The sequence below is a fragment of the Phoxinus phoxinus genome (assembly GCF_949152265.1).
Source record: "Phoxinus phoxinus genome assembly, chromosome: 11".
Taxonomy (NCBI): Eukaryota; Metazoa; Chordata; class Actinopteri; order Cypriniformes; family Leuciscidae; genus Phoxinus; species Phoxinus phoxinus.
Window position 1 is genome coordinate 4,977,266 of NC_136886.1, and position 23,570 is coordinate 5,000,835.

General features: G+C 36.4%; 1 protein-coding gene across 13 annotated transcripts in view; it reads left to right on the forward strand.

The window, feature by feature from the left end:
* Window positions 1-23,570, forward strand: part of ptprt (protein tyrosine phosphatase receptor type T) — a 228,363-nt gene that overhangs the window by 141,163 nt on the left and 63,630 nt on the right. For 5 of the 13 annotated variants that reach the window (XM_079628114.1, XM_079628109.1, XM_079628115.1 and 2 more), the window contains exons 13-16: window positions 7,298-7,334; window positions 9,235-9,291; window positions 16,617-16,752; window positions 21,763-21,795. In XM_079628114.1, coding sequence (XP_079484240.1) covers window positions 7,298-7,334; window positions 9,235-9,291; window positions 16,617-16,752; window positions 21,763-21,795 — 263 coding nt within the window. The remainder of the gene's footprint in view (window positions 1-7,297; window positions 7,335-9,234; window positions 9,292-16,616; window positions 16,753-21,762; window positions 21,796-23,570) is intronic. The other 8 variants (XM_079628117.1, XM_079628112.1, XM_079628118.1 and 5 more) reach the window with 3 other exon arrangements.

The following is a 23,570-nucleotide window of genomic DNA, read 5'->3' on the forward strand; positions in this document are numbered from 1 at the left end:
CATTTGCTTAAAGATGAAGTGTGTAATTTTGGGGGTGTTAAAATACTTTTTCTTATCTCTGCTTAAGCCAATCATAGGTTGCTTCCTCCTCATCTTCAGTTCGACCTTTAAAGACAAAAATACTGCGGTTTTCTTGATCCCTCAGTGTAGCAGCAGTCCATAAACGATGCCATCTCAGAGCGCCGCTGCCCACAGAGCTTCTCCTGGCACTGCTAATAGCACCAGGTCGTTTTTGATAAAGTTTATCACATCAGTCTTGCCAGAGATGGCGAGAGGCGGAGGGACAGTCAGGGGAATAGTGGTCTCAAACTGTTCTAAGCTAAATTAGGATTCCTCCACTTGCTTTTGTCCCTCCGGTGTGTTTGTGAACAGGACCGCAGATACTCGGGCTAAAAGAGCAAGTAATTGCCGCTGCAGGCGTCTTTTGTTCTGAAAGAGGGATACGGAGTTGTGAAGAGGCACTCACTCGTTTAAGTGGCTGAACTCACACTAGACAGAGATTGAAACAGGCACATGCAGCTTTTAACAAAATGGAACCCGCAAAGAACGTCCTGTCTTCGGTGTGTGCCGGGTGAAAGGACAAGTTTGTGGCACTTTGTTTCCACTGACGTGTCGCTCTAATAGGAACAAACACTCTAGAGGAAAACAGCTTGCATTTAAAAGTCACGACCTGTCAAAGGGGAAATCACTGTTTGTTGGAGTGTGGCAGCTATTATTAAAAAAAATAACCAAGCAAACAAAGTGTTTAATGGTCAAGTGTTAAATGGTCAGTTGACATGTCACATAAATTAAGAAATATTTAGGAAATATTTATTTGGCAGCACTATTTCTAAATAAAATTGTAAGAAAAGGCACGATTTTTCTTTTTTCAATTGAAGTACAAGATGCTCTTTAGAATTTAAAGTCGGCATGAAATCAAAATTGACCCTATTTACTTTGTTAGCGGATATTACTAGTCTTGTGGTGAACAATTAATCCGTGCAAGTTAATACACGGAAAAAAATTGTTTGCCGAAGTTATCTTTAATCAAAGTCTGAAAAGTTACTTCCGGGTCTGGAATGGTTCTTTTTTCTGATGACGTAGGCATGAGAACTTGGGTTGTTTAAACACTTAGCCACTCCCCTCAAACCGTTACTCTGCTGTGGGCGAGAGATGGAGAGGAGGAGCGCTGAAGTAAAACCCTGCCCTCTGTTCAATATTCCGGTTCACTCGGAAATGCGTCACAACACTTGAGAAAAGTCGTTTGCAACTTCCGGTTCACGCGGACTTTAAATAATAATAATAATAATTATTATTATTATTATAGGAATAATAAAATGAAGATGATTATTATTAGTTTTTTTTGGTTTATTGGTAGGTTTTTATTTTTATTAAAATTGTTATTGATTTATTTAATCTATTTATTTTAATTGATTAGATTTTTTTTATTGATTTATTTTAAATCCCTGTCCAAATTGTGTGCCTTATTGCCTACTATCCAATAGGTTTGCATTTAGAGTTTTCATTTGCTCAATGTGGAATGGAGATTGTGGTTTTTAGCATCTTTGTTAGTACGCCCGCCTCCATGCCGGAGACGGAGGTTTGAATCTCGCTTGGAGCGGGTCAAGTAGGACCGGTTACATTGGTGCCGTGACCCGGATGGGAGTGAGGTATGGTGGGTAGTGTAACGGAGGCAAGCTAGTAAAAGCTGTGCAAGTAAACCTCACTCCCCCGGCCTCAAGAGGCGCATGAGTGCGTTAGCGCGCCCGCCTCCCATGCAAGAGACGCCGCTCAAAGTATCGATTGAGTTAGACTGGTTACAAGTGCAGTGAAATACTTTGCTGTATTCATATATTCATGAATATGATTAATTGCTTCTTAATTGAATAAATGAAATAGGAATAGCCTTAATCAAGGGTTAATTAGTACATCACCCTCTTCCTGTTGTTCTGTACAGTTCATCAGCGGCTGATAGTTTACGGATGGAGACAAAACATTTCTCTCTTGCGGCGGTTGGGAGTGTTTTTGAAGCGTCTCATGCTTGTTTCACACGTTTTTTAAGAATCTCTTGCTGTTTCTTTCTTCATTTACACCTAACACTGCACTCAGCTGTAATGCTTTCCTTTGTTCTTTATGAAAAACAGAGTGCTCTGTATGAATGGAAAGACTATAGACAGCAAAAGCAACTCATGTCATTATTGTTTTTTTTTTAAATTGTTTTTTTATTTTTTGCCTAATCCTCTTGTTAATACATTTCACCAGACTGGAGGTGTTACTCTCGAAAGCAACAGCTCCTGAAATTGTAGCGCCGCTGTCTCAAATACTGTACCTCCAGACGACTGGCTGATGCCACTTTTCTTTTGTCATTTTGTACTGCACGTTTCTTTTATTTATTCTCACTGGAGCGTTTTTTTCCTCCCGAGCCCCTAATGTGTAGATGATTGCCTCAGGAGTTTGTTGTAATCATTCATACCCGTGTTCATAATTCATAATTATAAGCATCCATTTCAAAATACTGCAGAAACTGGATGAACTCCGCTTAAATTGTGATACACTTTAATTTGTGATTTTGTTATCTCTCTTTTGTTCGTCTTCTAGAAAGTGATTTTTTTTTATCAGCCTGATTATGCAACATGCATCAGTTGATTATGACAAATAAATAGAAAAATAGAAAACAACTAGATATTTACTTTTATTTAAACAAAAACAAATCGTTCTTGCCCGTGCAGAACTCGCCGTCCCAAGGTCTTGTGGGTGGTTACCAGGGTGTTGCTATGTGGTTGCTATGTGTAGTGTTCTGGTTGGTTATTAGAAAGTTGCTTACTGGCCCAAGTCAAAAGAGTTTAAGTCTCGCTGACATTCTTGTCCCAAGATATAGTTGCTAATGGTGTGAATGGCGGTGTCATTGCTTTGGCATTGTTAGTGATTTCTAGTGTTCTGGGTGGTTGTTTTGTGGTTTTGGGGGAAATTAATAGTTTGTCTATAGCGTATAGTTAATTGCCATTTATTGGGCCAAATTTTGCAGAAAACAGTGTATTTGCACTTTTTTTACCGTTAATTAATAGAGATGTGTTCCTGGGTTCCAGCAGTAGCTGTTGTCATTAGAAGAGAATTGTGGCCAGCGTGTCAAGAAAACTTCTGTAATGACTAACTAATCCATAACATGCTTCAGAATTGAGTGAGTGACCAACTAGAAAAACGTATTGACTGTAAATCTGCTGTCATGTGGATTAGCTCTAGTAGGCATGGCAAAAAGCTGGACAGTGACATGAAATCCATATTCTTCAACTTCTCTGGCTAACCATTAAGCATTTGTCATAAGAGTCCCATGTTCTTTTTAAACACATCAATGCAAACTTGTCATTCAAGCTTAGTAAACTGCAGTCAGTTGGATTGGTCTGTGGAGTTATTGGCTTATTTTCTCTCTTTTTGCTTTTACTTTCTCTCCAAACTGTCATGCATGCCCCTTTTTTTAATTTCTCTTTTTTGTTTCCATTTTGTTTCAGATTATCCACCATAGCAACCGCACAGCAATGTGCTAAGAGAAACTTGGCATACCTTAGCAACACCCTGAAAATGAGCCACAACACTTTAGCATCAGTGCACAGACCAGCATCACTTCCCTTTCCTTTAGAAAATGTACAAACCCAGTATTGATATGAGATCTGCCAACAGTAATAGTGTAGTCTATCAGTAATAATTGAGTTAAATGTTTACATGAAGTCTCTTCTCTCACCTTGCAGTTTCCCCTGAGCTGCAAAGATTTGTTCTTTTTCATACCTCTTTCTCCATCTTTCTCTGAATTTTTCTCCCCGTCATTACACAGTCATCGTAAAAAGCCTTTGACAGTCTCTCAGTGAATTATTTGACTGGAGGGGCAGACAGTATAGCTCAGCTGTCACTTCCTGTAGGGATGTTTCCCATCAGCCGAGACCCCCTCCTATTATTCCATTCCCCAAGTCCCAGCGCTCAGGCTGCTCTCAGAAACGAAGCACCGTTAACATGCGGTCCTCACCTCCTTCCTCTCACCCTTTTCTCTTACTAAAAGTACTGTGGTACCATAATTCAGTTATGGAATCAGAGTTTCGATATGTACTATGTTACGGAAGTTCATTTACCATGATGATTACTCAGTTAGTTCACCTACAAAAAATTACTATGGTACAATCATAGTATTCTTTGAAGTACCAAAGAATAACATATAAAGACTTTTTTTTTTTAAAGAAGTCACTGCATTTATTTGATATAAAATACAGTAAAAACACTAATATTGCGAAATATTGTTACAATTAAAAATAAGTTTTCTTTTTAAATTTATTTTAAAGCATACAGTATTTTCTTCCTGTGATTAGAGCTGAATTTTCAGCATCATTACTTCATTCCTCAGTGTCACATGACCCTTCATAAATCATTCTAATATGCTGATTTGCTGCTCAAGAAACATTTCTTATTATTAATGTTGAAAACAGTTGTGCTTTTAATATTCATATTTTAGTTTTTCAGGATTTTTGATGAATTGAAAGTTAAAAAATAACAGCATTTATTTGGAATAGAAAACTTTATTGAAAAAAACATTATCCATATATATCCTATATATTTTCATATCTGCATGGTAAATCCTATTAAAACTCGAACAGTATTACTTTCACCCATTTTACATTGGCTAGTGTGTTTGACCCTGCATGTCCGATAGCACTCTGACAGACAGATGGTCCGCTCACATATGGACCCTTCTCTGCCTCACTGTGTCAATCCACCCCCTGCTTCAATGCCACAATCAGATGGGACAAACCGCCACTGACAGCAAGGTCACATGTTAGTATTTGCCCTCTTCCACTGCATTGACGGTTAATTTTTCAGTGTCAACAGTGTGAGTTGAGGTCTGTGTCTTGTTTGCATTCATCAGCATTGGATGTATTTGAGAAACTGACTCATATTGGTTTTGATTCTCGTGAGCCAAATTGATATGTGCAATGAAGTGTTGCCAAGGGGACTTTTAATGTTTCTGAAGAGTGGCGCTGATAATGGCATAGTGAAGTTATAAAATAAATGCTAGGAGAGAGACTGCCTGCCTCTTCAATATGCTTTTCCGATTGATTTATTAGTGGTGTTTTCTAAGTTGAGCTTCATTACTATTATGTTAGGGTTAGTAATTTATTTAATCATTTGCAACAATGTTACCCTGAAATCACGAGTCCTGTTGAGGACATGTGTGCTTTTGCTTTTCTAAGCCATCAGACTTAAGATTTTGAGCTGGCAGATGATAAATCCCATTGACTTACTTTAAAGGAGGGACTGGGGCCATATCTACATAGGGGTCCGAATGTCATAGAGTCTAGGATTGACTCTTTTGACCACCCAGAATACCCTAACAACATTTTAGCAGCATTTTAGCAAGCACACACTAGCTATAGCATCAAGTTTTATTTCATGTTACTTTAATAGCAAAAAATAAGCATTTACCATGCTAACAAACTACATTTTAGTCCATTTTTGTCACGTCCCTGGGTAGCAACATGCTGCACTTGTAAAGGCAAGGCAAGTTTATTTATATAGCACATTTCATACACTATGGGAATTCAAAGTGCTTTATACAGAAAGGAATTAAAATAATTACAAATTAAACGCAAGGAAAATTAAAACTTTTAAAGATGATACAGTTATAAAAGGAATTTAAAAGAGTAAAAAGACTAGATAAACTTCTCATCTAACACCGGTGTATCAAAGAATCAGTTGGCAGATTAATTTGAATGATTTATGCAGAATACAGCTACTAAGTGATATTGAGTGATGCTAAATAAAGCAAAAAAGAAAAGTTAGTTGTGAATTTTGACAACTGTTCGTTTGTGAGATTTATTTATTAGTAAGCTGTCATTTAGCAGATGATTTAATCAAATGCAACTTGTAACGCACTGATCAGGGTATGAGCACTCTCTGGGCATGTGCATTGCAAATGCAACTTAATGCTCATTGCATTGCTGTGTTGCTAATAAACGATAGAGTTACCTTCAAATGTCTGTGCTATTAAACCAGAGGTTTTTTGGGGTAGCTAGCTAGCAATATTCTCATCAAACTGCTGCTCCGCTACGACAGTAGTTTACCTAAAAGAGAAAGATGAGCATAGAAGAAAACAATTAAAGAGGTCTCAGAGGCAACGCTAGCCTGGCTCCGCCCTCCTACGTACTTCCGCTCAATTTTCATTTTCCTTCAATACTACGTCTGGGATTGCGGTGTATTCTTGGGTTTTCTCCGATCAATTTTTTACCGGTCCAATCTGCGAACGGAGGGAGTGGCTGAGAACGATGACGTTGAGGTTGTGCGCTAGTTTGAGTCGTCATACGTCACGACCAAACGTTAGCGATTGGTTATGGCAGATCCAGAGTGACTCTGGGCAGATCCAATAGTTTCTTCTTTCTAAACTTCAACAGAGTACCCACCTCAAGGAAGTTAACGCTTGTCAATGGAGAGGCCAGACTCTCTGTACAAATGAAATGTACGAGAGTCTGGTAGAACCAGGCTATGGCAACGCTGAGATTGGCACACTTTTCAGATGTGTAACACAGGCTGCTATAATCTAACTTAATGAAATATTGCCATTAGCAAAACCTTTCAAGGCCCTGTGATGTGAAGGCATTGTTGTTTACGTGTCTGTCTACTGAGATGAGGTGCACAAGGACAGCAGATCTATTCAAAAACAAGTGTCTGTTGTAAACGCTCTCAGAAACACATGGCAGCATCTGGCTTCCTGTCTCAGAGCTCTAAACTTCCATGCAGACTTCACACCGAAATCTGCCGACTAATTAACACCCGTCACGCCACACACATGGCATTCCAAGGATGCAAGTGAGATTTTTATCATCATAACTGGCGTTCCAGGCAGCCATGAATGCTATAGAATAGAATAGTATAGTATAGTATAGTATAGAATAGAATAGAATAGAATAGAATAGAATAGAATAGAATAGAATAGAATAGAATAGAATAGAATAGAATAGAAATGTGGTATATAGTGTTTGTCACCTTAAATGCCTTTACTTATCTTAGCTGTAGTGACTTTACATGCATGGGGAAATGTACCAATAATGTCGGCTTCTCTCTGTTTGGCCTCAGCACTGCATTTGTGAATCCTTCACTATCATTAGAAATGTTGTTATATAATTAACTGTTTCTTAATGTCATGCACCTCATGATGGAAAATAACCCGCACTTCATTGTGTTGCAATTACTAAGATCACTGTAGCTTGACAAAAACAATGTTCCTCAATACAGTATCATTTTGACATTTAATTAAAACACAAACTTTCCTCTCCTCTTCCAGGAAACCAAAATCAACTGTGTGCGACTTGCTACCAAAGGTATGAGAATTGTTTCACTTATTGTTAGTTTGTATGAATGACACATTTTATTATTATTATTGATTTATTCACTTATTTTGCTTGTTTCTTTGTATATTCAGATGAGACATGCTTTGGAAAAGTTCTTTGGCTGGGTTGATATTTGGATAGTTCTGTTTAATTTAAGTTCCTGTAGCCCAACACACTCAATGAAACTCAAGTCATGTTTTGGTTGAAATTTAGCGGATCTAATATTATAAATGTTATTTCCTCTGTATTCTTAATAGACCTTTGATTTTATAGTGGAACCCATTACTAAACATGATGAGGTGTATATATAAATATTTTAAAAAAGGACGAAGTCTTTTCATTGTACAGTATGAAAAACCTCACTTGCATCAGACTGAGATTAGCGCTCCCGGTTTCATTGAAAAAACTGAAATCCCATTTTATTTTACCTGCATGATTATCTGCCTCTGGCCAACAATTTTGTTCAGTTTCTTTTGCTCCATTTCATTTCCCCCTCTCTCCGTAAAAAAAAAGACCCTTTTACATAATCACTTCCAGGAAAAGAGCAATCACAAGAGACTTTCTATTATTTAATGGACATCACGGATAAAGAGACACTATAGCCGTGCAGCACTACAGACTCATCGCATTTTTTTTCTTCCCCATTCTTTCTTTTCCAGTTTTCTTTCATACCTTTTGGCTTTTTCTCCATCTTATTCAATAAGCTTGCTTCTGCACACACCTGTTTGTTTGTTTTGCTGAACTCATTTTATTTTGCTCCATGTCAGGCTTTTTTTTTCTTCCCATGGCCTGTTTTCCTTTCATATCCCAGATAGATCCGTCCTGAGTTGGGTTCTTATGATTGTAAAAAAAACAACTACTTTTGTTTAGAAAGACATGGTTTCAAATTTGTGATGCCTTGAATACAGACATTTAAGGTTTCTCTACCTTTCCTTGTCTTTTTAATGTTGGAGTTTTTAGTAGGTTTAGATTACGGGGTGAATTCACTAAAACGGTTGCGTGACTTTTTTAAGTAAAAACCTTATTCGTCTTATTCACTCACCACCTAAAATCTAGTTTAATGAGAATGAAATAGCACTGCACTGTATTTAAATGAAGTAATTTCCATTCATTTCAATTCAAACACATTTCTTTTCTGTGTGCATTAGACTGGTTTAAGATTGCGCCTTATTCACGAAACCCAGTGCCTGGTACGATTAATGCGGAAATATTACCTCCCACGTAAAGTAGGCGGTAAGCGAAATATCATTAAGATATGTTTGTCTTCATTTTCTAGTGATCACAGAGTGCACTTTTTGTATTTTAAAGTGTGGGTCGCAGTTAAGTATGTCCAAATGCATAAATCTGCTGCATCCTCCACATCTTGCATGCAAGATGGGGAATCGTAACATGCAATTTTGAATTCAGCACACATTTTGTAGTCTCATTAGCACAGTCACCTCATTTGCATAATTCCTTTATTGAATCGAGTGCTTAAACAATGCAAATGCAAATAAATGACAGTAGACGCAATTCAGTCTTAGTGCATTCCCCCAAAATGTATTTATTTTAAAACATTTTTGATTGCAGTTTTATTATTCTTTTCACAAAAGCCACATAAAACCTCAACTTGGAAAAATAAATTGCATTTATTTTATTTTTTTATAAGATTTTCTCTAACTCTTATGCCTACTCTGTCAGTTCCATTAGATGATTCTGGAGTAATTTTAATTTTCCCTTGCGCATTAGCCGACCTGTTGTATCACATAAATTTCAGTTTCCTTTCCAGCCAAATATTACTCACTGGAAGGAAGCTCAGATGATCAAGTTGAAAGCATAATTCTTTAGACTATTTTTTCTTTCCTTCTTTTCTCTCATGCATGCCGGCCTGGAACGTAAAACCTTGTCTTAGTGGTAATAGGTAGGGGACAAAATACCACGCCCTACATACTTGTCATTCCCAGTGAAGGTGAATATTATACCATAGTCAAACTTTTCTTTCTTCTTTGTTCTTTTCATCCACATTTCTTCTGCTGTTGTTTCCTTCTCTCTTTTTTTCCAGACCTTGTTCCTTTATTCTGCTTCTCTCCATCGTCATCTTAATGCATTTTTTGCATGTCTGGTCCACTAAAAAGTCTAGCTGATTCTCATTGACTTCATTGACACTAATGTAATTTGGTACCCTGAGAATGTATAGTGCCGCCCACATGTTTTAAATGATCATATTAAATATTAATATTTCATGTTTAAAAACAACAAATATCCCCTTCTAATATAGTTTTGCTCATGACCTTGTTATGCTCTGAAAAAGTGATTTCATTATGATTTTTATTCAAATTTTGCCTTCTTAGAAATGACATAATCTTGCTTTTGAATGATCTGTTGCATACTGGGGGTCAATTTACTGTATACTTATATATACTTATTATGGCTGTCTTTATATGTGTGTGCATATAAAATATATACTTTTTATGGCTTTTTAATTAATTCAGACCATTATATAAATGTGGATATGCCTAAAGATATTTTACAGTAGAGCTTAATAAGTTTCTGAGCAAAATGTGAGCGTAAAGTGATATACGTTGCCTTACCTCAAAACTCCACCCCTTACATGTGACCGCTTCACCCAACATAACCCCAGTCATACACTCTGACCCTGCCAGCCTAACCAGTGTGTGTGTGTGTGTGTGTGTGTGTGTGCGTGCGTGCGTGCGCGCATGTGAGTGTGATTGCCAGCATGTTTTTTGTGTACATTAGTTCGCTTGTATGTTTGTGTGTGTTTCTATTCCAGATATATATTCATGTGCACAAATACAATGTGTATGTGTGGAAGTATTGAGTGTGTTTGTTATATTTGCTTATTGTATGTTCATATAATTCTTCTATTTCTATTATGTTGAAGGGTGGATTTTGTTGTTCAGATCAGATGTCAAGGCCTTGCACACATGCACACACACACACACACATGCACAGGTGTCAGCTCTTTAGTTCCAGCGCAATATGGTCCACGTCTCATTGCTTCTCCATTTCACTCTACAGTCACATACAATATGCTCAATTGCCCTGACTGAAATTACAAATTGCTTGCACTAAAATGTCTCACATTTCTGAAGGGTCTTGCTGGATATCTGCGTTGCACAGGAGATAGTCGACTTTTAGCCAGCTAGTGAACCGTTACAATGCTTAATCGTCTGAATTATGCAGATTAAAGCTGTCGTCATTTTACATTTTAAATATATATTTTGACATGCAGTTATAAGGATCATAATTATATTTTGAGAGTTGAATTTGAGTGCACACTGGCCCCAAAAAGTAATTGCACACTTAATTGAAACGTGAATATGCACAGATGGCAAAATATCAAAGCAAGAAGCTTTTTTTTGTAAAGAAAGAATGTACAAGCACACTCTTCAAGCAACACGTTTTACTAAAAGAAGATTGTTGGGTTTTAAATGAATATTTAGCAGTATTTCACTTTAAATTTGCATCAATAAATAATATGTATTTGCAAATGTCACTCAGTTTGATATTTTGTTTCCTATGCAATGAAATTCATAAATTTTTAAATGTGACTTTTCCAAACCCTTTTTTTGGGCCAGTAATATTTACTAAGCATTAAAAAAAAGCAAAACCTTAGTTGTGTTTGCCGCATTGTCCCAACAGTTCCAAAAACAAGCAAAAGAAACAAACACAGCACATCATGCATTATGCATGGACACTTTGAGCTTGAAATCAATTGACAGTTTACACAAATACCCTTTGTTTCTCAATGCTACCATCTGGAATTTAACAAAATGTAACAAAAACACCAGCAATGCTTAAACCCAAATACACTTGTGAATTAGAAACAAATGGCATTTTAAGTCAAATGTATTTAAAATCCACCCTTTAACCTCTTTGTATTTGGTAAAGGGGGGCACTTTTTTTGAGCCATTAGCGTCATGGGTTGTTTACATGACTGCTTAGTCTTAATCTGAGTCCATTTGAGATTATAATCCTGTTAGATGCATCCAACGATGCATCTGTAATCCTGGCGAACAATAGCCGTGGAGATTTCAACGGTGATATGCACCCCCATAAACCATTGCGTAATCCCTCGGCCTACAGACCTGCTTTAAATAAAGTTATACAAAAGTACCTTTTTCACACGCTAACAGAACCACAGAGTATCGCTGAATGTCGGCAATTAAAATGCACCCACTCCAACGCCCCCTGTATATGGTAGGGATTAAGTTTTAATATGATGGGCTTTGATAATAATTCCTCTTTGATACTTAATTTTACCCCATCAAAATAAAAGGATTTGCATACTCACATATTTTTATTGGGCATACAAGCAGAGCAAGTGGTTGAAGGGAAATGCATGGCGAGTGTTTCTAATCAAGGGCAGTTTGTGTTTTACTGTATTATTTTACATCGTATATTGGGACGGAAATAGCATTGGTCTTAAAAGAGCACTTCTGCATGATTGCTAAGATCCTTATGATTCAGATGAGGCATTAGAACCAACAATATGTCAAAATTATAGAAATACAAGCACATAGAATAGCTATTTCATTGCCTTTACTAGGTTGTGGGTGGTACTGTGTGTGTGGTAACTGTTGTAAAAATCACTATTGAAAGCTGAAGTGTGTAATTTTTCCGTTATCTTTGCAATTTTGTTTGGATAAGCTTTCTTGAAACACATCAAAGAGGTTTTCCTTTATTTTTTTAAGTGGCCAATAAATTTGACTTCAAGCTCACTACCAAAACTATGATGTACTGCTTGCTATTACTGGTCAGAAGTTGATGGCATTTTCTATCCAGATGGCATTTTGAGGGTAGATTGGACACACATTTAAATTGATCAGTATTTTAAATTTATTTGCTAAAAGTGAATCTGTTTTTTTAGGTGTATGCTGATACAGGTAAAACTTGAAACTTGACAAAATATTGTGCACAGATTTATTTATTTCAGTAATTCAACTTAAAGGGTGAAACTAATATATAATATACTGTAGATGCATTACATGCAAAGTGAGATATTTCAAGCCTTTATTTGTTATAATTTTGATGATTATGGCTTACAGCTATGAAAACCTTTTCACAATATTATAATTTTGAATTTGGGGGTTTCATAAGCTGTAAGCCATAATCATCAAAATTATAACAAATAAAGGCTTGAAATATCTCACTTTGCATGTAATATATTAGTTTCACCTTTTAAGTTGAATTACTGAAATAAATGAACTTTTGCACGAAATTCAAATTTTTGGAGTTTCCCCTGCATAGAGCTCTATGAGAAGTGATTTTGCGATGTCTTAAAGGGTTGGTAAAATGAGTCAAAATTGGTAGGTCAAGATTAATATTGTTGTTGTGAAGAATAGTGCTGGTTGGGAGGATGGTATCAGAAAAGAACCACATCATGGTGAAAGTGTCTATTAGGATGTGTGAATGTGTGTGTGTGTGGATCATGAACTGTTGAACCCAATCAGATCAGAGCAGACTGGAGGACATGGAGTTCAGTTACCACATTGATAGAGTCAGGAGAACACATAGTCCATCCGCGTAAACCATCCATAGCGCTGCCTTCACCTTCTGACAGCTCTGGATGGAGCTAAAAAGTGTTTGGCTAGAAAACACTCCAAAGACTCGCAAGGTTAGAAGAGATGGGCTTAGTGTTCTTTCAAAGGTCAGAAGAAACTAAACTTGTGATCGTTTTCAAATTCCAGTTTAAAACATATGTGTCTTGCTTACCGCGTTCAGACTACAAATATCAGCCCAATTTTGGCACGATTCATTTGGCGTAGGGTGTCGTGGTGATTCGTAAACGACAATGGGCATCGGGACGCAAGAATCTATTGTTTTATCTATTGTAATGTGTTATAGTAGACGACAACCGATGCCGCATCTGCAAATCTTCACCACGTCTCGACAGAAAGACTAGCATGCTTAATTTTTTTTCCCGGTCCTCCACCACGGGTTCCATCACATCTGTGACACTGACCAATAGGAGCACAGAAGATCTTCCATACAGAGCTTTCAAACATGGCAAATCAAAAGAGAGACGATGGTATTGGTGCTGCTAGGTGGAATTATGCAATGGAGGAAAAGTTTGTGAAGATATGGCAACAGTACTCCTGCCTTAATGTTGTGTCCTCGAGGGACACACAATGTTGTGTTCACAGAGTGAAAAAAGATAAATACGATTCAGAAACCCAGTGAGTTCTAGAATTAGCATTTACCTAACACGCCACTTCGGTAGCCATTAAAGACATGTTTCTTGTCCATGACACGACAAGAATTTAGTAGTCAAAATCTCAAATCTGTCACAGTGACTATTGTAAACCTGGCGAAACAAAACAAAATGTGGGTGGGTCCTCCCCCAGAATTTTTTCTATTGTAGTAGATGCCATTTCCTATATTCTGGGGCCTTTTAATTAAACAAGTAATGGATAATCCACGGCTAGCTGTGCATTAAACAATTTTAGCTTAAAATCCACGACGTGGAGGCAGAGAACCACCCGACGCAAAGTGCATCAAAATCGTTTCATTTTAATTATTGATTTTCATCAGTTACTTTTCGTTACTGCCCGCTTTGATTATGAAGTGCATATGGTTACATTTATTTGAATGAACAAACTATAGCATTTATATGAATTAATTAGAGAGAGAGAGAGAGAGAGATTGATTCATACCTGCGTCTGTTCAGCTTCTCTCTATTAATAACAACGAGGCAGAGTTTAATTACTTATTAATAGTAATAGAATAGCGATGTAACCCCCTCGTTGCTGAGAAATATAATGTAGCGTTTCAGTAGCGAAGCTATTTTATTACTTAGTGGGGCAGCGTTGATAACAAGTTTCTTTGCTCCTGAATGTTTCTGTGTGTGCGCAGCGCGCTTCAATGAAAACAACGCATTAATATAGAATGGTGATTAAACAGACTTAGAACTACCATGAGCCAAGTGGATTTGATTTGAGGAAGCAGCAGTGTGGAAGTCAATGCTGTAGCTAAAAAGTTTATAAAGTATAATTTTTTTTAGGGCATTCCTCAAGTGGAAATTATTTGACTGACGCCGGTCTGAAAAGTGAACAGACATACGCGCTGAATTATAGATGGTAAAAGTGAGTGGGTCTAATATCTTTGGCCTTAAAAGCGGGTGGGTTTTGACGCTCATGGGTTTGCGTACGTTGCCTTTGGTCAAGTTCACAGTAATGCACCTTTCCATTCCTGCGCTAGTTTTCTATTGATTTTCAATATACACGCGCTACATTTACGCCTTTAACTGTTGCGTGTGTGTATCGTGTATCATGTTTGCAACGTCTTATGCATGCTCTTACATAAACAGAAAATATTTATTTTTCGTTTTGAATTAGAAAATTTTAAAGTAGATACTTAAATGTTTCTATAGGTATTATTGTTCATGTCTGTATGGCAAGTATTCGCTGAGTTTTGTTAAATTTTTGTGACGTGCTCCAGAAAAAAAGTTCACAAACACAAGATGGCAGAAAGCACACCCTGTTTTGTTTTCTTCGTTTTACAAAAGCACAATATTTTGTTTTTATTGTAAGTGGACACATATAAAAGTAGTTTCTAATAATGTATTGCTTTTATTTGTATAAAAAATAAAATGTGTAACCCATAAAAAAAATCCACCAAAACGTGCTGGCGCGTTTGTCGACCCCAGAGAATTAAAACAAGTAAAAATATTTTAAAAACACAACTCTTTTTTCCCCCTCCACTGACCCGCGTTTTTAACCGCAAAAACATTGTGTGTGAATGGCCCCTTAGATTGAAAGCTCACTGGAAATGAATGTTTTCTGATTGTTATGTCACTGCAAATCGGCACATATGCACTGTATATGTTAAAATATCTCAACATCCTTAAAACAAGATACATTTACTTGAAGCAAAACGGCATGAAATAGTTAATAGTTTCTTGAATGTATTTTTACACCATTGGCATTTATATATACATTTGTTTTTAGAACTGAAAAACAAGCCAAAAATACTGATTAATAAAATGACTTTTTTTGTGTAGGTTTAGCTCTTCAGTATACAGTTCCAGAATTTTTTTTGAATGTTTAATCTTCTCATGCTTAAAAGAACTGTACGGTTTGAGGGAAATAAATAAATCAAATGATTGAGCTTCCATGAAAGAAACCCACCCACAGAGAGATCAATGTGTTAATATGCAGCAGATTGTTAAAGATGTCGCACTGGCAGGTTAAGAAAAATTCTCTTAAATACAAAGTGAAGGTAAAAATAACAACATAATTGTTTAATCATTGAAGGCAGGGATTACATGCTTTTCTAAGGTTTGTGAATCTTTAGATATTTTATGCAACCATTTATTTATATATGAATAAAAGTATGTATATGCATCCTTTCTTCTTGGCATTATTGCAATTTATTTAGATTATTAAATGGTGGAATGTTTCATTTAGTTCATGTTTTGAAAATAAAATGCAAAAATATCAAGATGATTATGATCTTTTCAAAAGTGAATTATGGCAACAGCAAACAGCTGAAATTCTTCCATAGAAATAATGGCAATTTCACAGTAGAATTACATGCCCGATGAAGGACAAATGAGCCGTTGGTGTGGAGCCACACTAATCTGAACAGTATTTTCTAAAAGTCATGCATGGTTGTATAGATTTTATACAGATATCAAAATAACAATAAATCGTCAACAAAACGTCCTGCAAGATGTGGTGCATGCGTGTATGCAACACCCGTATGTACACAAAGACACACATACTGTACATCTGCATGAATCTCTACCCTCGTTCTCTGCCTTCATCCTCTTTTTGTTTTTCTAATCATTCTGGTATCCATATTTCATGCCTGCATTTATTGCACTGAATTGTCTTTCAGTTTATTTGCATTCTCTAACACAAAATCCAAAGGCCCTAAAGTGTTTCATTTCACCACAGTGATCCAGTTTTTGAAAAGCTCCTTAAGGTGTTTTTTTTTGTCTGTTGCCTGTTAATTAATGCCATTCAATAAACGATTCCCCTTTGCCATAGACCCGCCACACAGTAATGATCAGTGTCACTAGTGCATTTGTTTTGTCTCAATTTAAATGCATTTAATTATTTAATTTTGAATGTGTGTTTCATTTGGACTGATTGTGCAAATGAAAGTGTGTGAATGTGGGACGTGCTTGAGTGGGCATCATTTTTACGTGTTTTCATTTGATTCTTGTATGTGTTGGTCTTGTGTGTGTCACCATAGAACATTTCTCAACAGCTCTTGTCTTAGTTAAAGACCCTTTCTCTTCTTTGTGATGTACTTGTTGCTTTAAAGGTGCATCTACCCAGAATTCCAATGACATAGAGCCTGAAAAACAGGTGGACAGCACTGTAAAGATGGCAGGCGTCATTGCGGGAATCCTCATGTTTGTCATCATTCTCCTGGGCGTTCTTCTCACCTTCAAACGCAGGTACTGCTTGCACACACTTTTAGCTTAACATTATGATGAATAATAGAGTGTATGCACTGTATATAGTTGCTCATGTTTGAATGTTCAATAGCTGAGGCACATTTCTTTTCAGGGGAGTTTGAGGGTGTTAGTTAGCATTGCTTTTGACATAATCAGCTTTTCTGTCTCCTGGTGAAACATGCACACTGGCTTTCTTTCATTACATCACTTCCTCTCACCATCTTTACCCCCCCAGCACACCCCCTCATGTCATTGTGCCTTACAAGAGCCCACCATAGAGCCTCTGCTGTCCCTGCCGCACACCAACACACCTCGCTGTCAGCTCCACACTCCTCTAGTGTCCGTCTGGAACAGTTGATTTAGTCTAGACAGGAATTACGGGGGTCTTTGCTCGACCTGCTATTTAAGGCTTGAACCCTTTCAATTGAAGTTAAAACTAAAGTTTGAGATAGATGGGATGCGATTAAAAATATCCTATTAGCAATAAACTGATATATCAGATATCGATACGCCAATATGTGGCCATTTTGTGATTATTAGAAGTGGTAGTTCCCTTTTGTCAGTTACAAAATCTATCTGCAGTCTTGTCTACATTATAAATGTATCGGTATTTAATAAAAAACTTTATTTTTAAATATTTTTGTGAATTTTCAGTAAATATTGTTAAATCTTTTAGAAATTTTATGCATGCCTCATTTTTCATTATAAAATGTATATATATATATATATAATAATATTATATCATAAATGTTTATACTATATTGTATTGTTGTCATTATGGAATTTCTAAATTTGATATGATACCTTGAAGAATACTGATATTTGATACCATTTTGCCATATGTATATTTTTAAATTATCACATTTTTTTGTCTGTCCATTGAAAATCTCAGTCAATATTTTCAAGCTTAAAAAAGTACATGACGCATCATAACAGCTAATCCATATGAATTGAGCAGTTTAAACGATCGCTTTATATGATGAACAGATTTTAATTAAGGCTTTTATTCAAATTATATTGATCAGTTACAATGTCTCAGTTACATGTAATCCTCGTCCCCTGAAGGAGGGAACGGAGATGACGTCGAATGTGACCGACTGAAAGGGAATTTATCTCACCTAAATGTTTGGTAACTCAATGTATTTGTGTTTTTACAATGAGGTAATTTTGTTGCAATCGCTAACACACAGCATATACGTAACCGACTGTGTTTACGACTCGTGAGCTGTTTGAGAGGCGACTTTATGTGTGCATGCGAAACCTACGAGAATTAGTCAAATTTCAGGCACTGTAACGCCAACACTATACAACCAGAGCGAATAAGATGAGTGAGAGAGAGAAGGCGGGTGTGTGTCAACTCGCTGTCAGAGAGAATAGAGAGTGAGAAAGCGCAGCAAGTATCAGTGTATTGATACTGCGGGAAAGTAGTTTCAGAACAGTTTCATATATTTCAGTATCGATATGTATCGGAAAAAATAATATTTTTGACAGCACTACTGCACTGGCATTATATTGTCCATATAGATATTTGATAAGAAACTTTTTCTGTTTTTAAACATTTTGTATTAATGATAATGAATTGGCACTGTGTTCACTAATAATTTAATGTTAATATTGCAAAATGAGACATGTAATGAAATTAAATTAACTTAACAATATTTAGTGAAAATTCACAATAAAAAACTGAAAGTTTATTATTAAATAGATGTCTGTTTAAGAAATAAGTTAATGCATGTCTCATTTTGCATTATTAAATTGAATTATTTATAATATATTGCCATTATATAGGCCATTGACCACCAGGTATATATCACATACTAAAGTTTGTCACCATTTACTGTAGGTTAATGTATATTTGTTCTAGGCAAACAGCTCCACAAAGGTGCTTGTTTCACAAACATCAGGATTATTTGCCTGTTACAATTAACAATGTCCTATTATTGACCACTGAAAACTGGTGGTAATTGAAGAATAACTGAACATTTTGTGTAAATTTTCTTGAAGACACAACAGAAGTACTTCATCAAATGGAGGAGAAGAGCATGATAACTAGGCACATATCCAGACTCACACTGTAGTTAAGCACACTTTCTGCATTTAAAATACCCAATTTAAGTGTCTAGAGCGATTCTCGAGTCCTTGCTTACTAAAATATTACTTATAATTGACTCTTACGTATCTTACTTATACTTGGAGAAGATATTTAAAAAATGTAAATATATGGATTACACATTTAAGAACCAATGGAAATTTCTTTAAAACATTGACATCCATAAAAGTCATTATATAATTTGCACATTGTCCAATACTAGGAGGGCAGTAGTGAATATAGATCACGTGACCGTGACCCACTGTGACCGTTCCTGTTCTTCATGGCATATTTAGGGTCCGCACTCATGCTGCTATACTCAAATAGCTGATTAAGTTGACCACGGCTTTATGCACATTAGCTTAAACCTAGTATTATTATTGTTTTACCTGTTTGATTGTTCACAGGGACAAGGCGATCACGGGGAGCTTAGTTAGAGTGCACGGCACATTGCCAATACGAGCCACAGTCGGAAATACAATAGTGGTTAAAACCAGCAGCTAAATCATTAAGCTCTAATTACCATGAATTGTAAAGGAGTGCTTGACAGCACTATTGTTAATGCATCACTGTCTGGAGCAGTGTGAATTGAAACTTAATGATAGATCTCGCTATTAAAAGAGCAGGAATCAAAAGGTTAGCCATGGCCTTAGTAGGTGTTCATCTTCCACAGTCGATGAAGGAAGGGCACTTCTGCTATTCATAAGGCAGAATCTTGAAGCTTGGATATTACAATAATAGCTTGTGCTTTTTGTCAGTTTTCTGATGTGTGGGAGTCATAGTAGCAGAAGTAATATGCAAATACAAAAGTTCTACAAGTCTGGGTTCACATAAATAGCTCAGACTGTGGTTGGTTTGAAAACTTTACAGCTATCATGCATACATTTAGACACCAATGCATTGTAGCATGCGAGCTGCTTCCCTGTCAGCTATCTATAGGCAGCGACCTTTTTTAAGGCAGTTGTTGCTGAGCTAGCAAAAACAAAAATACATAGCACATGCACATGTTGGATTTGAGTAACTTTTAAAGGTAGTTTTCAAGCACTATTTTAAGTACCTTTCTGTACTAGTGAAAGACTAGTATATCAGGCGTGTTGCAATTCTGCATCTCGTTTTCCTCCTCAATTCAAATTCAGAAATTAATTTGGAATTTTTAAATCAGTAGTGATAATATCAGATATTTGTTAATTTTCTGATTATCATGGAACAATATCATCTATGTTCAGTTTGCTGTTAAAAGATCAGCCATGTTAATAGATAACACATTTTTTGTTTTCAAATACGTTGAGGGGAATTTAGGGAATTATGGGAGCAGCTCACGAGGATGTGGAACCAATTCTACGGCACAAGAATGTAGCATCCGAGAACTCAAGAATTCAATTTGCAATGATTGTAGATGTCTGCTCTTATAGTTGCTCACTAATGCATTTTGTATTCGGGAGAAAAGACTAAATTGCTTATCCCTCAACTTCTTTTGATCATTCATATTTTAGCCACTGACACCAGCACTTAAGTCAGGCGATGATGTCTCATGAATTGCAGCATTTTACATGTCTTTCAGTCACAATGAATTATTTCTGTGGCGTCAAAAATGCGTGCGAGCTCATAAGCTATGCTTTTTTATCTCTCAGAGCTTGTGTAAAGCATGTTTTTTTTAAAGGCAGGAGAGATGGACTTCATTTTTAAACTAATAATACAAGGATGAATGGAGTGGACAGGCTGAGCCTAATGGCAAATTGATGTTTTACTTCTTGGTAATAAAATGTCCCCTCAGGCATCTTTGACCAAGCCTAGGATAGATTGTAATTAATAATGGATGGCTCGCATATCTTTTCAAAGTTGGAATTGTGTCTCTCTTCTTGCATTGAGTCACAGGAGATTTGCCTCTGGTGCCGCTCAGTTTGGATACCTAAACATACTCAACCTGAAAGAACAAGCATTGGGGACGCTACTCCATAAAGTCTAATGTGCTGTTTCACATTTCTGTCTGCGCAATGCGCCATAGTTTTCATTGTCCCGCAAAAACTCTCAAGAACATGTCTAGGTCACAATTCAATCCAAATCAAAATATTTTTAATAAAAGAAAGCCTATTATGGGCTATTTTTGCATTTTGACAATTTTCATGACAATTAAAAACATTTTCCCTGGTGAAATACTATGTGTGATATATATATATATACACACATAGTACATTTTATATATTTATATATTAATATTTTTTCTCCACATTACCATAATGAGAATTTCAGCTTAATTAAAAACAATCTTAATTGACTTGAAAATAAAAAAAAATCTTTGGATTTTGGGGAGAAATGTGACCCAGACATGTTCTTGACACTTTAAAACTAACCTCACATGGTAATGTCAGATGTATACTGGCCATTTTACATTTTTAAGGTATACTGGCTGTAGTGCTTTAAAAAAAAGTTTATATTGTAGATTGATGTTTACATTTATATTTATGTATTTGGCAGACGCTTTTATCCAAAGCGACTTACATTGCATTTCAAGGTTCACACATTCACGTTCTTATCAGTTCTTGCTTTTTCTGGGAATTGAACCCATGACCCATGAGACATTGTAAGCGCCAACGCTCTACTGTTTGAGCTACAGGAAAGCTAATGTATAACAAGCGCTAAGCTGAAACATTTATCTGTGAGGCATGGGACAACGTAACATTTCCATCTCAGCACTCAAGCTTCTTCATTTCAGCTAGAGTCAAACCTCAATGAGTTGCATGCAGCGCAACATATACACTCACTGTTTGGCCTACCACACAGGAAACCTTCAGATGCTGTATTATTTGCTGTGAAGTATGAAGAGGTGATGTTAGTCTGTGTGCGTGTGTGAGCGTATGTTACTTAACCTCTAAAATCATACCCTGTCTTTTATTTCTTCTCCTCTGGGCTACGTCTGCTAGAGAAATCCACACCTGGAGAACTCTAAGTGTGGGGTATTGTATGTTTAATTCTAGCCACAGTACGCATCCTGAGCCCATTCGCACACCATTCTGTTTTATTTGATCCCATTTGTGTCGTGTTATACACGTATCTTCATTTATTTGACTTTTTTTAGCTTGTATTTGCCATTCACATTTTGGCACATGCACGGAATCTATCATCTTGATTTGTTTGTATTAGTGATTAAATATAAGCTCTGTTCCCAAACCTAGTGAGCTGCCTCACTGCCTACTGCCTACTTAGCCACCTGCCGTCTAATACAACTGATCTGGAACACGCTGTACATATGCAAAAACTCCATGCGTCTTACAGAATGTTTATTTCAATAGATTTTAGCATGTAAAACTCTAAATTGCCTAAAATAGTTTATATATTTTATTCAATACTGAAAACTATCAGTAAAAAGAATTGAGATTTTTCTTGCGTCGTCTCTATTTTAGATTTTTTAAAGTATCAAATGCATTTCATGATGCATTTTGGGTTTGCATTGAATATAAATACCTAGAAAGGTGAAAGATGCATCAATGACTCATTAAAAACAAGGAGTCTCATAAGGCAGCATCTTTTGAGCATCTATGATGCCTTAAAATGCTTACTCCGTAGGCAGTTCACCAGGTTTTGGAGCAGAGCAATAGTGGTTGTTGGTGTTAATTGTGAAAGTATTACGCTTTTGCTCGCTGTCAATGTGGCCTGTGTTTAATGTGTTTTTATCTGCATTCTCTCACTCTTATTTTAATTGCTTGTTGTTGTGCATTGTCTCTGTTAAATGTTAGAGAAATCTGCAGTGATTTGTGCCGGGAAAATTTAAGGGCGGTTCAAATGTCACCACATTAGCATATTAAAATAAGTTTAATTTCTATAGCGAATCCTGTCGCCTGTTAGATCACCTTCTCATAAATAGCATTAGCATGTGTCCCATGGTGCAACAATTACAGTGAAAAGGGCACTTCATTTGCTCTTGTTCGTTTAGAGAGTGGCTTCAAACGACACTTTATACCACAATCCAGGCTAGCTGGTAATTATTCCTCTTTAATACTGTCACAACCCTGCCTCGTGTGCTGCACTACGCCGTTAAGCTAATATGTTATGTTCATGAAGGCAAAGGATGATTACTCCTACGCCAAGCCACCTACACAGCCAACTGTATAGAGGATTTAGCTTAAAGCTCCGAGGTTGCCAGGTCTTTTCTTAATCTTATAAAATCCACACAACTGCAACATTACTGAGAAGACATTATAATGTCAGTGCTTAAGGTCGTTTGGCTTGGATTACAGAGGGCAACAGTAACAGGTAAACGATTTATGGTTTATGGTACATTTTCTTTTTGGAATCGCATATAGGCTATAAAGTGGCTTTTTGCAATACGGAACCATAAACCGATGCGTTGTGGGCTTTCTTTACAGCCGGTTAAATAGAATGTTGTAAAAATAAGGTCTCTTTGAAATTCTTAAACATAACAGCACTGAAATATTTATAGCAATATTCCATAAGCTGACATGCATCAGCCCTTTAATAGTAAATTCTGTCTTGTATATTTCAAGGCACTGAAATGCAATTTTACTGAAAAACAAACAAAACCAAAATATTAAAATGTGCAGTTCTAATATCTAATATCTAAATTGTTTGAGTATGCACATAAACATTTCTCAGTCACTAACAAAAATTTGGTAACACTATAATGCATTATACAAGTACTTCTATTATGTCTTGTATTGCACCATATAATGCATTTTATGGTCTCATAAATAATTGTAACCACAATTTAAAT